At 39.1% G+C, this 15,259-nt stretch overlaps 1 protein-coding gene across 4 annotated transcripts in view; it reads left to right on the top strand.

Moving 5' to 3' along the window:
* The first annotated feature begins 1,621 nt into the window (after positions 1-1,621).
* NYAP2 (neuronal tyrosine-phosphorylated phosphoinositide-3-kinase adaptor 2) overlaps positions 1,622-15,259 on the top strand; it is a 146,979-nt gene continuing 133,341 nt past the window's right edge. Inside the window, exons 1-3 of one of the 4 annotated variants that reach the window (XM_056359112.1) lie at positions 1,832-1,918; positions 2,166-2,663; positions 9,268-9,510. In XM_056359112.1, coding sequence (XP_056215087.1) covers positions 9,305-9,510 — 206 coding nt within the window. In that variant the 5' untranslated portion in view covers positions 1,832-1,918; positions 2,166-2,663; positions 9,268-9,304. Of the gene's footprint in view, positions 2,664-9,267; positions 9,511-14,231; positions 14,322-15,259 lie in introns of those variants that run through there. The other 3 variants (XM_056359115.1, XM_056359113.1, XM_056359114.1) reach the window with 3 other exon arrangements.

Below are 15,259 nucleotides of genomic sequence, written 5' to 3'. Positions count from 1 at the left end.
TCTTCAAATTGCTTATGAAGTTGTAATGACTACAGTGACATGCTAAAGAAACATGGAAAGAAATCTGACTGGGCAATTTCTCTATTTTTGGAGTATGACTTGGAGCAGTGATAAGGAAGGTCTTTAATTCTGAAGGAGTATTGGAAATAAGAGGCTATTATGTGTCAGGAATCTCCAATTGATGAAAATCAAAGAATTCCCCAATTACCACACAGCCACAGCTCTTCTTAAGGTATCCTTCAAGGAAGGAAAAAACCAGAAGCAGTGGGCTAGCTTCTGGGCTAGGGAAAGAAGTCTCCTCCCAGGACTGCCTCTAGTTCTTCTACACCGTAGATACTTCCTTTCCAGACCTTTTTCCCTGACAAAAAGAAAAACCCTCCATATCTGCAAACCATGTTCTTCTGTCTTTGTTATCCTTCTTAAAGCACCCTTTTGAAAAGGTCTCTCTCTTGGAGATGTTCTGTGGAGCTTCACTGCCCTGTTTCACCTTGCAAGAGGTGTGCTAGTACGTATGCTGTTACAGTGAGCAGTGAGCAAGTTGCTAGTGAATATGAGAGAGTTTTAGGAGCAGGCTTTTTTCAGGCTGCAGTTCCAATGTCAGTGTTGGCCACTGCTGCTTGGAGGAGGTCACCATGTTTTGCAGTGTGGCTAGGTGGCTATCTTGAGTGCTCTTGAATGTGAGGTAATATTGACATTCCAGTCAGGGGTTAGTAAATCTTCAGGAAGTTCTGTGCTCTGTAGGCAAGGTCTTGCTGGTGTAGTAGCACTGCTTTTTGTGGGAACATGCATTACTTTGAAAGGACTTTATTCCATGACGTTAATTTCTGTTATTAGTTTTAGAAATAAATTCAGTTGTTGTTGTAGCATCAGAATCAAGATTTATGCAAGAAAAAAAATGTCTCTAACTTAAAGGAGGAAGGATGAAATGGCATGTAACAATAAGGTAACGCATTCTGTGAGCATTCAGACATCGCTGCTTTTACTGGCTTTTGCACAGGGAATGAATGCTTTTGCTTTGTGTCCAGGCTGCAGGTTTGGGGGAGAGAAAGCAAAACTGCACATACTCTGCAAGGAGGAGCTATAACACAGATAGATCCAGTTCAGAAAAAAAGGGAACGTTTTCTTCCAAACCATCACATTCACATATTCTGGACGAGCGTAAAACTGTGTAGTTTCACCCTGAATGTTTTTCAAAACAGAATGCTTCTTTCCAGAGTGCACGTATCGATATAAGTAAACCAGCGTAAATGTCATGCTTGTTCTGTCCGAGTAGCATAGTTTTGTTCTCGTGCAATGGGAGCAGGTGGTGGGAGGTTGTTTTGATGAGGTTAAGAAGCTCCTCCCCTCTTTCCCCAAGCAGCAGTCTAATCTGCGTCAGCAGTAATTGTGTGCCTTGCACTGCTTTTCAGTGAGGGTGAGTGCAAAAGATACATCAATATGAGGTATCAAACTGAGGCTTAGATCTTCCTTTTAAGTGGCTGCTCATTTCCTTGAGCCATAACATGGGCTAAAGGTTAACTGACACATTCTTCGTGGAAGAACAATCTCTTTTTTTGGGAAGGGAGAAGGAGGGGGGAAGGGCGTTGTTTCATATTCGTTCCTACCTATAGCCTAAATGTGATGTACAGTGCCGTTCATGCAGATTGTTTTTTTTCCCACTGGATTATTTGCTAATCAGACTTCAGTGCAGTGGAGCTCAGAGACTGTGCCTAGCTAGGCGGCTCTGCCGGGCGCCCCAGCCCCGGCGCCGAGGACCGAAGCGGCTGCCGCGCTCCGGGCGCCGCCGCCGCCGCCGCCGCCCCGGCGATGGGCCTAGCGCGGGGGAGCTGTCCGAGGTGCTAGGATGTGGCTGCGCGGGGGGTCAGGGCAGCCGGATTGCGGCAGGAGAGGAGCCCCACAGTCCTGCTGGCACCCGAAGGTAGGCTTGCTCTTTGTTTGAGAATCCCTGATTAATCAACAGCAGCACCAACAGACTAAGGCAGTTGGAGAGAGCAAGCCTGCCTGTAGTCACGGGGGAGAGAGAGAGAGACGATGCCACGAGCTAGACTGCCTCAGACCTTCTGTATCTAAGTGGCAATGAGAGACCGAGCATCTTTCCTGCTGCAAGAAGCCATTTGGATAGGATGTTTTCTATTCCTTATATTCCTTTCTTTTTGTCTCCACAGAACATATTCAAATGAGGCACCTTAGAAATCTCTGTGTTAGTGCATATGATGGTGCTGTAATCTTCTGTGTTGTAAAGTGGGTAAAAATCATCCAGTTTCTTCTCTGCTGGACCTCCAAGCAGGGTGTTGTTTTTACCCTCCCATTATCTGTGCCCTCTCTTCTCTGAATGTGGATTTAAAGAAGCAAGCACCTGTCTTCTCTTGCCACTGCATTTTTTAAAAGCCAAACTTTCCATGTCATTTTAATTGTATGCTAAGAAGATCTGTAATGTAACACACTGACTTATAGTGATGTCGAATTCTACAATCTGGGCAGTTTTGCCAACAAGATTTAATGCACTTTAACTGAAGAAAAAACTGAACCTAACTGCAAATCTATTTCTTATGGTGCTGAAATATCCCTTCCGACTGCACTGAGATAACCACAGGAAAGGGCTTTTACAGGCAAAAGTCACCTTTGATTATTGCACTTAGCAGTCCCCGTGGACTTAAATTTTGGTACGTACATATTTTAATACATTATATAAGCATGCTAATAAAATATGGTGCTGATTAGAATGAAAAAAATAATATTACAAAATGAAATAATGAGTAGTCAGAATGCATAATGATGAAATTGCATGTATTTTTAGAAGGGATTAATCAAGCCATTGCTAACCTAAAAGATGAAGTCTATTTCACTGTTTTTGTGTACTTCACATGTTGACTGTGCTTGTAATAGAGACATTTTGCATCTGGATTTCTTTTTTTGTTTGTAAAAAGCACTGTTAAATAATAAAAAAACATTCTTTGCTATTTTCTGATGAATTAATTGAAATAATTTCTAACATCTGTGTTAGTTACTTATCAGACCCACTGCACCATTAATATTTTACAGCATCTTAACATGATGTTGGTGGTAGTGAAATCTCCATTTCATTTTCTTAAGGAGGAAGAAAAAAATACATCCTTCAGCAAGAAGCTCACTCTTTCCTCTGAGTTCAAATGCACTCCTGTTTGTATATAAAATGTGTGTGTTTTGTGGTTTTATTTTTTTCTTGTTGATCATAAGCCTTCTGCATAATGCTGGGATGATATAATGTCAGAATTGCACTTTAAGTGTTATCTATTCTGAATCTAGATTTGTAATTGTCCAAGATCAGTGTGGTTAGGGGGAAGCATTATTTTCCTCAGGAGATAAAAGTGATAAAAGTATTACTGTATTGCAAAGTAAACAACAGCTCTCTACATTCTGGAGTCATAGAGGAGTCATTGTTAGCAAAGACCTTTTCCCTTTTCAAAAGGCACTAATAAGGGAGCCAAAATTCAAGGCTCAGGGAATTTTTTTTCAGTTCTTAAAACTACAGGGAGCATAACTTTTCCCTATGAAGGGTGGGTCGTCTATAGAAACAGACTATTTCTTTAAACGCATGCAATAACATTTTCATTCTACTGAAGGAGCCACTTCTAACCTCTTTAAGTGAAGGGCTTGGCACGGCTTAGCTTCAATGATTTCACCCAAGTGCTAGAGCAGTATAATGAGGACAAGGTATATAATCTGTAATTTCAGTCAAAATACAAAGTATATTTTGTACTTTCAAATGAGTGTAATGGCTGTTTTTCTTTAAATATCTGCTTTAAAAGTTGTCAATTAATAGATAGTAGGAAACCTGCAGCCTATTTCAGAAGGTCTTTCTTCTTTGACATTAGAATTGAATGCATCACTGTGTGTGAAAACAGTTATGCCAGCTCATTGTTAAGAATGAGCAGGGAATGCAACTCTAAAAAGCATGTCTTAGTAATTTGTCTCATCACATTCAACTGTTTAGGTATTTCAAAGCTCGCTTGGTGTAAGGCACAGTTATGATAAGACAGAGAGTTCTGCAAAGTAGCCTCTAGTACGTTTTTCCATCATTGAATTTTTTCTTGGTTGCAGTGAAAGTATTCTTTGTACATCCAATACCATTAGGTCCTTATTAGTGCTGCTGTGGTCAGCAGTTTATGAAAATTGGATATGGCTGGTCTGCCTACTTTGCTGTTACTGCCTTGCATGCAACTAGAATGCACAGCTCAAACTCAAGGGTTGAATGGCTGATTAGCACCCCTGACTTGTGCAGAATCCTTCCGATATACTGAATTTAGTGGAGGAAATTGACAGGTAATGAGAAAGAAGATGTGTTCTTAAAGAGAGGAGACAGTATTTGGAAGGGAGACTGGCAGGACTGGAGAGATGGGTAGACCTTTATAAATTAGGGGTTGGACTCAGGACTACGGGCAACCCCACTCTTGTGTTTCCAAGCTGTGTTCTCCTATGTTAATTTAAAAAAAAAAAAAAAATCACGATGGTTTGGAAGAAGGCAATCAGTGCCTTTGTCATTACTTTTAAAAGCTCCTTCAGTTTAATTTCAGCATTGCCAATTTTCAATGCAGCACAGCTGCAGCTTATGGCTGTCAAGCATGCTGAAAAGCAACTGATATTTTGGGGATCCTCATGTGAATAAGAGGGAGAACTACATGTCTGAATATGAATGTATAGCATTGCTTTGATACTGTGATACTGGGTCGATTAGTCCTCATTCTTAATTCAATATTTTTGCACACTGATCATATGAAAAGGAGGTGGTTTGGGTTTGACCAAGAATGCTATGTGTTTGGCATCAGAGCAAAGAGTTACATTAGAAGTAAGGTATGCAACAGTCTCATGAAGCACAATGCATTATTCTCCCACAGAATTTTTGTCTGAATCGATACAAAGATCTTGAATTTAGTTATGTAAATATTTCTAGCCAAACCAGTAAAGGGATTGCTTGCCCTTGCCAGTAAACCAGATGCACTGGCAGGGAAGAAAAAAAAATTATTCTCGCTTGCTTTACTCCTCCCATGCTGACAGCTGATTGCCTGGGCCACGACAGTGCGAGTTGCTCTGTGCTCCTTTGCCAATATCCCTCTGATCTGGGGATACCTGGAGGGGCAGGTGCCAGTAGCATGGTTGGCTTGTTTTCTTTTCTTTATTTTTTTTTTTTCCTCAATGAGGTTTCAGGTAGTGTTAGTTTGACCTTCAAGAGGCAAGGTGAACATGTTGGAAAACTCTTTCTTTATGTCCCTGCACTCAGGTGAATTTCCAAACATATTCATGTTCAGTGAACACTCGCCACAAAGTTCCTCCAATCAATTTTTGTTGACTTCTCAGTATGCTGCCTTCAATAGCTGAAATCCAGGGCTTTTCCTCCTCCCTGCTGTCTCCTTCTGTTCCTTCACAATGAGGAGGAGAAGAGAAAGGAGTGTCAAAAGAATCTCCCAAACAGAGCAACTCCCAGTTATAATTTTCTAGGGTTGCTTGGTTTCAGAAAATAAAATGCACTGAAAATAATTTGATTGCAAATACACAGGTGACTCTACATGGTCCTTGTTATCAGCTAACAAAATACCTGACCACAGTATGCATGTTAGGAGTACCAAAATGGTGGTGCCTCACCTACAACTTGCATTTACATATTTTTAATCAACTATAAATGTACTCAAAACAGAACGCATGCTTGTACTTGTATCTGCCCTGGCAGATGGTTGGGAATTGCTCACTGCCTGAGTTTACCAGTCAGCAGAACCTTTGATCAAAAGTTGATCAGTGCTGTCCACACATTTTCCAAGGAGGGTGACAAGAAGCAATGCATGGGACTCAGTGGGCCACATGTATTGTTTGCAGCCTGTTGCAGTTATAAAGCACATTTATTAAGGTAAGATAGTATCTCTGAAGTGGCATTAATACCTGTAAATAAAATTGGTCCTAATGTGCTGTATAGGGAATACTAATACTGTAAAAATGTTTACAGTAATTAGTTAGGCTTTTTGCTCCAGCTGTTTGCATTTTTATTCCCTGTTTAAGCATATCATGCACAACTATCCAATATTATTAAATGCAATGTGGCTGTAAAATACCATGCATGCAGGAGGTACATGGGTTTTGATCCAAAAAATGCTTGTGACTTGTATAGATGTTTTTCAGAGTTAGTGCCATAAGAGCCGATTCAAGGTTTTGAAATACCTAGGAGAGCTGCAACCCCCTCCAGGAGTACCCCAAACTGAATTTGGTGTTATGAGCATGCAAGCATCAACAGTCACAGTGGGACTTCAGTAGCTACAGTTGCTCAGTACTGTTGCAGGATTGGACCCCTGTTAGGACACAGAATATAACTTGATCTGTTTATTAAATAGTCTGTCATTCTGCATGAGATTAGTAATAGGAAACATCAGTGATAAACAAGCATATAAAGTATCTGGTCAGTGCATGCAGCAGAATAAAGGCTTTTTTATTTCAGTCCTTTTGCAATTGGAATGACTTTATCCTCTCGTGTGAAAAGTAAATATAATAAAATGAGATTCAGCATATCTTTCAATGTCAGCTCAATTTTGACCTCAAAAAAGAAAGAGAAACAATGAGAAAAAAAATATGCGATGGTGGTGTCCTAAAAGAAAGTATGAAGCAGATCAAGCTCTGTATGTCTCAGGGAAAAACGGATCAGAACTGCATTTATTGAAAGCCTGATGAAGTTATCTTCAGTATAAAATTTCACATTATATTTCAGGAGAAGTCACTGGAGAAATCAGTAGTAAAACTGCCATTAAGGTGGCTAGGGTGGGGGTTCTTTGTTGTACAGGTTTATCTGAATTTAATTCAACATACACAGAAACTAGGCTTTACTGAAAGTCCAAAATGGAAAATAAAGTGAAATAGCCATCTACTGGGGAAATTACCCAGACTTTAACCATCAAAAGGCACATATCATTTGTGCAGTTCAGAGACAGTGGAGTTAGAGCTGTCTATTTTGTTAGCATTGTTTGTTAGCATTTAATCAGGTAGGTAGGCTTCAATCAGGCTGTAGACAGAGATTCTTAGGAAGGACTATGGTATCTGGACTTACTTTTGTTAATCAGAAAAGTTAGGAACTGGTCAAAAATGTCTACTGAAGCATCAGTAACATTGATAGAGTCTGTTTAGCTCATTGTCAGCTTCACAATTCACTCCTTTGCAGATGCTGTACCACTATTGGTGAATATATAGAATGGCTCAATGCATATTCCAACCCAGTGGAGTTCTAGCCACTTCCAAAGTGAAAGCTCTGTGAAATTGCATGCATGCACATTGGGCTGCACTAAGACCTCCTTCACTGGTTTTACCCTGCAGGGATTAGTAGGAGATACTGATACCCATGCCTGAAAATACTTAAAGATCAATTTAGTGACCCTGAACATCAGCCTTACACTCATGTTCAGGCTTAGCTGATAGAAAAGGTTGTCTTGGGAGGTAGAAGAGATGATAGGAGCAAATCTTTTGCATCCTCTGAATCTTCATGATTTTAACAGTGAGGTTACCGTTGTACAGAAATAATTTCAGTATAGAGACACTGAGAATAATGGGAAAAAAATATTGGTGTTCTTTTTAAGCATTAACTGCCTGAAACCAGCTGCTTCTTGCCATTGCCACTTCAAGTGATCAAAAACAGGAAAAAAAAAATTAAAGGGTAGAAAAATATCTCTCTCTTTTCTTTTCATCCCTGGCAGGTTGCTTACTCTATGGATGTAAAATCATTTCACTCTCGTGTTCAGGGGTGTGTCTGAAAGCCCAGAGTGGGTTGCTAGAATCTACAAGAGCTTTTTTTTAAAAAAAATATTTATTTTTTTTTTTTTTTAGAATCACTGCCTACTGTTATCAGAATTTTGCTTGCCCAGCAGTGTAATACATTAGAATTATGGCCATATATTAGGAAATGGAGAAAAGATTTTTGGATGCTGATTACACAGGAACTCTGCCCCTAAAATCTGTGTGGAGACAGGATACTTGTTGTCTATTCAGTAAGATCACTTTTAGGTGCAGTGCTGGCATGGTTCTCAGGCTCATTCCGAGAAGTCACACCATCCTTCTTCGGGGAAGGGAAGGATGCTGTAGTAGTGAAGAAGCAAACATGCCTTAGAGAGGCTGAGTTCTGCTGCCAGGTCTGCTGGTGTGTCACTCGGTCACTCTCTGCATCAACTCAGCATTTGTAAGGTGAAGACCCCCCTCACAAGGCTCTGTGAGGATAATGCCATGCAAAATTATAATGTCTCAGTACATTCAATAATCACTGTTTAAATAAGATGTCACAATTCTGTTTTATTAAAGTTTTATTTTACTTGTTTAATAAGTAGTTAATCCAGTTGCATATAATTTACATAGTATGTTTCTTGAAATTATACCTTGACTTCAGTTGCCTGTAGTATTTACTGATGTGTCTATACACCAGAGTTCTCACAATTTGCAGGGGGTCTCTGCTGAGTGGAAAACTTTTGGGGCCTTTCTGAGAGCTTTTAGGCTGCCTGCCATGGAGCAGAATGACTTAGGGATCTAAGTGTGTTTGTGCTTCATGCTGCTTAGCTGGAGGTGCTGTAATACCTGTGAAAGAAGTATGGAAGCTTGGAGAATTCAAGGCCTTTAGAGTTCTGAAGGTCCCAGCTCAGCTGGGATTTCTTGTCCGTTCTTGGAGCTTCAAGTGAACAAGCTGTTGAGCAACAGATGACCAGGTTTTATGGGCTCATATCTATGTTACTAAGTAATACAGGAAACTATTCCACAGTATTTCTTTCCAGATTTTGAACCTGAAGAAAACTGTGAAATTTTTTGTTCCAAGAACTGGAACAGTATTTTTCACCTGAACTTTGGAATATCCTGCAGAATAGGAATTTTGTCTGGTGATCTGCTTTGGTGCAGCTTTATCTAAACTACAAAAAGGACCTGTTGTCCTGGGATGGAAGCCTTTTCGGTCCAATCCGAACTGAGATCCAGGGAAGTCAGTGTCATTGCAACTGAAGGGTATTAGGAAAAGGGAAGGGGTGGGAGAAAACCTGTTTGGGATTTGAAGAATGTATAACTCAATGGATCTGCATTGCTTGGAAGAAGAGACTTGGGTTTTATCTCATCTCAAGTAATGTTCTGTGTTCTGAATTGCTTTGTTTATTATCCTTTAGACAGGAGAAAGTCTAAAAAAATGTCTCTTACAGAGATGTTAATTACAATTGACACAATCTCGCTGTCATAAACCATAAGCTATTTTCCTACTGATTAAGGTATTATGTGTTTTTCAACCTGCAGGAAACGTTGCTTTCCTTTGTTCATTATCTCCTGCAAGATGATGAGTTCTAATCAGGAGGAGGTCACTTTGGGCGCTTTTCTCCAGTATATTGAAGATTTGGGGATGAAGGCCTATGATGGCTTGGTTATACAGAATGCATCAGACATTGCTCGAGAGAATGATCGCATGAGGAATGAAACAAACCTGGCTTACTTGAAAGAAAAGAGTGAAAAACGCCGAAAACAAGAAGAAGCAATAAAACGGTAAATATTTTGATAAAAAGATGAGTGGTCTGGCAAAGTGAATGAACAGTGAGGGGCTTGGTCTCTGGTAAATGTGTGTAGACCAGTTGATTTCTAAGCAGCTTGCTGGTTAAAGCAGTACAGACCATTGGCCCATGTCAGGCTGCAAATTGCACATGTTTTATGTTGTGTAGATGTGATACTGAATAGTTCTGCATCGCTCAAAGGAAGAGCGTATTCCCTTCCAAAAGTATTCAGTTTGAGCATGTGTGGCATCTTCAGCAGGCGTGATTTGTAATAAAAAGTTTAGGTGTTTGCAATAGGAGATCTGGATCTAGTGGAAAACAGGTTCTTATTCACTCAGTGCTTTTAGATGCTTTTAGATGAACAGTGTGTACTTTGCAAAGATGTATTTGTGCGTGAGCTCTTGCAAGACAGGGACAGCCTCACAGGTCAAAGTAGACTCTCCTGGAGTTGATATTTTAAATCCAGTAAATTTTCAAAGGTCTCAAATTGCTGTCTGAGGTTTTACAAAATAATATATCTGTTATTTATGATTTCCTCACCATTCTGCATGCTCTGAAGTCAGTGAAAATACTGCAATCATTTAAAGGAAAATGGATCAAGCCCCTGATGGGCAGAACCCTATAATGGCTCTCCTTGAACAATTCCATTGATTTTAATTGACAGTTAATGAGAGGAGCACTCACATGGCCTGTCCTCTTGTGCCAATGGATAGCAGTGAAAACTCTGCAGCCTTTTGGAGAGGAAAAGAAGGTTGAATGGCTTAGATATAAATATTTATTATGTACATATTTGCATATAAAATTTGCATTTTCTCAAGGAGAAGGAAAAATTGTGCAATAACAGGTAAATCATCCATCAAAATGTTAAACTTTTATATGCAAATGAATGGCATATAAAAAAACCTGATAGGAGGTCCTTTGAATTTTTTCCCCCAGCATGAATCTTCTGTATTTCAGTTTAAGTGATTACATTTTATGCTATATCTTGGGTACTGTACATCCAGGTATAACAGACATGCTGTGCTGTGAATGTTCCAGCAATGCCTCGGTAGTCTGGTAATTTTGATGAATTGTTAAAAGGAAAAGAGCAGCACATACGGTTTGACAGAGGAGGGAAAAGAAGCAATGTTTATTATTATAAGCATATAAGCAAATACATAATTATAAAAAAATATATAAGCAAAATTATTATGGCTGCTTCACATTCCAGGAAATACAGTTTTATGGATTCTTAATAATTTGGTTGGGGGATAAAAATAATGTGAAATTAAGGTGATTAATGACAGCCCGTGCAATGTGCATTTTGGTACTTTCTGGACTGTTATCTTGTCAGCTCAACTTCTGGGTGATCTTTAGGGGGATTCAAACTGTTGGGGAGTGAAAGGCATAGGCTGCTTGTAGCAGGAGCTGTACTATTCACACCTTCATGAGAAAAATGTTTCTCCTTGCAGCAGATTAATGCAGGAGGGTTTTTTTGTTTGTTTGTTTCACTTTATGCTGGATACACATCTGGTTTCATTCCTGCCATCCTCGTTTAGTGTTCATCTCTGTCTTGATTACTCAGCAGCTACATAAACTGCAGGATTTCCGAGAGGAAAGGGTAAAGAGACCCACCTGAAAGTATTTCTTAATATGATGGAGAGGGAAGTTAAGTTCCAGCTACATTAAGCAGAGGAAGGATTTTAATCTCTCTCACCTGTGAAGTGAGCACATAAAAATATGCTAGTCAATAAATTTAAGAGTAGTGAGATGAAGCATACTTTCTCATCTTACATTGCTGGCTCTTCCTCACTGATGAAAATCAAATTTTAAAAATTTGCAAATATTTTGTATTTATTGAAACATCATTATTTCATTAATTTAGCATTGGCTGGAAAATTAAATTCCCTAGCCTGTGTGGCAACTTCTTCATTTGGTGATAAGCTATATTAAACTGCAATGTATACAGATGTATTTAGAACATAGTCTTCAGGCATGACAGTTAATTATGTTGTGCTGTGGCTAACCTGTTTACATACACTTATGTATGTGTGACCATAAAGGTCACTAAGTGACAGAATAGGTTTTGTTATGAGGAAGTTTCTTGGGGCATGAGAGAGTAAGTTGTGGAGCTACTTCGTTCTTCATAGTCCTCTAGCCAGGCTTGTCTACCTAACTTGAATGGCGGTAACAATATTTCCTACGTTGTGGTTGGTTTGTGTGGTTTTATTTATTGATCTTGGCAAAGTGATTTGATGAAGAGTTCTGGATGAGTGCAGATGATTTAGGGCTGAGCCAAACCATGAATTTCTTGCTTATGCTAAACTGAGATCACTAAGAACAGAGCTTTTCTTTCCAGATACAGTCAGAAGACACAAGGAAGGTTACCGGCGATATAATGGCTTTACCAGAGGAACAGCATGTATATGTATGTGGGCTGGAGTCATCAACATTATTTGAATATAGTGCTTTTCTCTGGGAAACCATCTTTGCAGTGGTCTCCTCTCTCCCCACTTGGTTTATCTGAGTAACACTGAATGGGGTAAACAATATCTGTTTGAGGAAACAAGGTAGGAAGAACACCTTAGGAAATCTTGGAAAACATCGTCTTCGAGTCTTTTTGTCTCATTCCTTTGTAAACTTGGAAAGGGAAAATTAGATATGTGTGATCAGTCATTGATTAGGAAAACTAAAAGCTATGGCAGACCAAGGGAGAACATCTGATTTGACTAAAGGAACCATGATATCTGAAGTCACTTAGGCTGATTGCAATTGAGTCTTCTCCTTGTAGTAACCTCCAGAGATTCATTCAAGACTATGTTGTCTACTGAAACACAGCAGTCGGGGAAAGGTAAAGTAGGATTATTGATTTCTTCTTTGTTCTGTACTATATTCCTTATGTCTTTATCTTATCTTGGTGGTTATTTATATTATCCCCAATTCCTGATAGTGTGGCCTAGATAGCAAGTGGTACATGTGTGCAGTTGTAAAAGTACTACCAGTCTAGGGACTACCAACAGCCGAAAACAATCTCCTTAGCAACAAGGGGGTCATCCCCTGTGATTAACTATGGGTAAATTTGGAGCAGGAGAGGGGGTTCCAGCAAACACTCTGCTTTTGCTTGTGGGAATTAAAATATAGCGGCTGTAAGTCTTTGGCACCTACTGAAAATTACCTAACAGTCCAATTATTGAATTTTTTGAGAATCTATTCAATTCTAGTGTTCAGATGGTCTCTTTTAGAAGAAGGGTGATCATGTATATTAACAACATAATAATGAGTAATTTATTATCTAATAAAGTGGTGGTGTTCACATGCAACACTATTTGGAAGCAGCTGTTATTTACCTAAATCATCTCATAACCATGCTGAATGACTTAAAAGTTCATTGAAATGTATTAGCCTGAGCAGTTTGGAAACAAGATCTGAAAAAAGACGTAAAAAAAAAAAAAAAAGCCATTTGATTGTACATTTTGCCTCCCTAAGGGTATATTTGTGTTTCTTCAGTAGCACTGATGTATCTTCGGTGTGACTCCTGTCCTGCTGTGTGTACTTCTGATAGGTTAATTGTGGGGAAAAGTGTATGGATCTATTGTACATTGCAGGGGATAAACCTCATTATATTGGATTGAAAAAAAAAAGCAGCTAGTCTTTGTCTGATCTTGCTGGGCTGAGTCAGCTGATCTGAATTTCTGACCTAATTTTAGTATGGTACTTAGCAATCGTGCAGAGAAAATAAGGTTAATGTGCTGATCAGTAGCTGAGAGTAAGTCACAATAAATATGTTGGTATATATATTTTGGGCCTAATTTTTAGACCTTTCCCCCCCCCCCCCCCCCCCCATCTTTTATTTGTCTGGTCTCACTACTTTATCATTGTCTGTTCAGCCGGCTGTGTCCAGACCAAGAGAACAGACTGGCATATTGCCCACAGAGCTTATAAATCACAAATAAAGTTATGAAGCAGTATCATTTTCACTGGCAATAAAGTTGCAGTACTGCGAGATGTACATTTGCCATGATACAATATCTGCTGTGGGCAGCGTTTCTGGGAACAGAAGGTAGATTTGCCTCAGCTGTTATGGGTGCCAGGGAAAAGGTGAGTATTTTGAGTTTACATAGGGCATCTGTTAGAATGAGCAGTTGATTCCTGACTCATCCATAATTGAAATGCATATATTTAGATGTTTTTTATCTATTATATATTGTCATGTGTGGATACTTCACCAGTGCTTTTTTTAGTTGTATAAATACACAATCTTGGTAAGAAACAAATAATGAACCCTCCTCCTTCTCTGAAGGCTGAGACATACTGTATTAATCATAGGGAGTGGCTGGGGTTGCACATTTTCATAGGAAATGTATGCTTTCAGAGTTGTGGCTTCTAGTTTTTAGGTGTTATTCAAGCTACTGTTTCTGTTGGGGAGGTCATCATTTTGATTTGTAACACTATGAAGATGTGATTGCTCTGGTGTAAAGCTTATGGTGTTAGTGGGCACGAATTTCTACCTATCAAACCCTAGACTTAGCCATCAAAAGATTTATTTCTACTTCTAATGGCTTCCCTTACTTGTAGCTCATTCTCAGCACCTAAATGGCTCTGTGGAAAGCCTTGTTTCTGCTTGTTGAGGGAAGTATCCAGACAGATGCTGTTAAGAGGAGGAGCTTTTAGGAGCACTGTTGTGTGCTAAAGCTAGCAGAAATGGGCCAGCCAGCCAGTGGCAGAGTTAAGCTCTTGTAATAAAAAAGGAATTGTAATGAACAGCTGTCATCCTAACCTCTCTTTCTTTTGGCAAATCAAATACTGAAGACTAACCCATCGGCAAAAGTAAGATCATATTTTCCTCTTGCTCTATTTTTTTTTAAGATTGTGGAAGTAATTCAATTGAGGTATTATCTGTCTGTAGTTTTCTGTAATTCCTGTCTTTAGGTTCCTTTGTGAACACGACATAAGTTATGTGTCCTTCAGCTAAGAGTTAAGTGTTATCAAGCGTGGGCAACAGCAAGCAAATATAAAAATATGTCTATGCATGGGGTTACTCACTGCAAAAAGCTCTGTTCAGCTGAGAAAATACATGTAATCTTAAAGTATAGGGACGTGCTGAGGTGTTTCTACCAAAAGTTTTCTACCAGAATACAAAATAACTTCAGTGAAATAACTTCATTATGAACTTTCTGTTTATAATGTTTTGGAACCAGAAGAATACTTTAGGTAAAAGAAAGCTTAAAGTACTGTTTCTTCTTTTTTTGAACATTTGTCTGCAGTTGAAATGTTGCATAGTGAACTATACATTTCTATGTTTACAGGAATACCTATGCTTGCTAGATTGCAATATGCTTACAGCCAGACCTCAAGAAAAAGGTGAAGGAAATGCAATAAATATTTTGGATCATGGTGAGGGGCTTAGTTGAAATACCTTCAAGGACATTATTGAGATGTTATAAATTACAAGCTTGTGAACCTTTTGTTACTGGTTTGGTGTGTTGGTTATTTTGTTTGGTTGGGGTTTTTTTCTGTTGTTTTTTGGGTTTTGTTTGTTTATGTAGTTTTTCTTTTAATTGCAATATCTTGAGTTCACTCAGTGAATGTGAGTTTTGGATACAAGGTCAGTGGTATGTGCCCCTTTAATTAATGGGTACGTGTTATGAGGATGCTGAACTGTGGCACTGGTAGTTTTCGTTATCAACCTCCTGGACATATTGCACACCTATTTCATCCTTGATTAAATTATTGCTGTGATACCATCTTTATGGTGGAAGTGACTG

This window comes from Falco biarmicus, chromosome 13 (assembly GCF_023638135.1).
Source record: "Falco biarmicus isolate bFalBia1 chromosome 13, bFalBia1.pri, whole genome shotgun sequence".
In the NCBI taxonomy this organism is placed as follows: Eukaryota; Metazoa; Chordata; class Aves; order Falconiformes; family Falconidae; genus Falco; species Falco biarmicus.
This window is presented reverse-complemented; position numbering and strand designations above follow the sequence as displayed.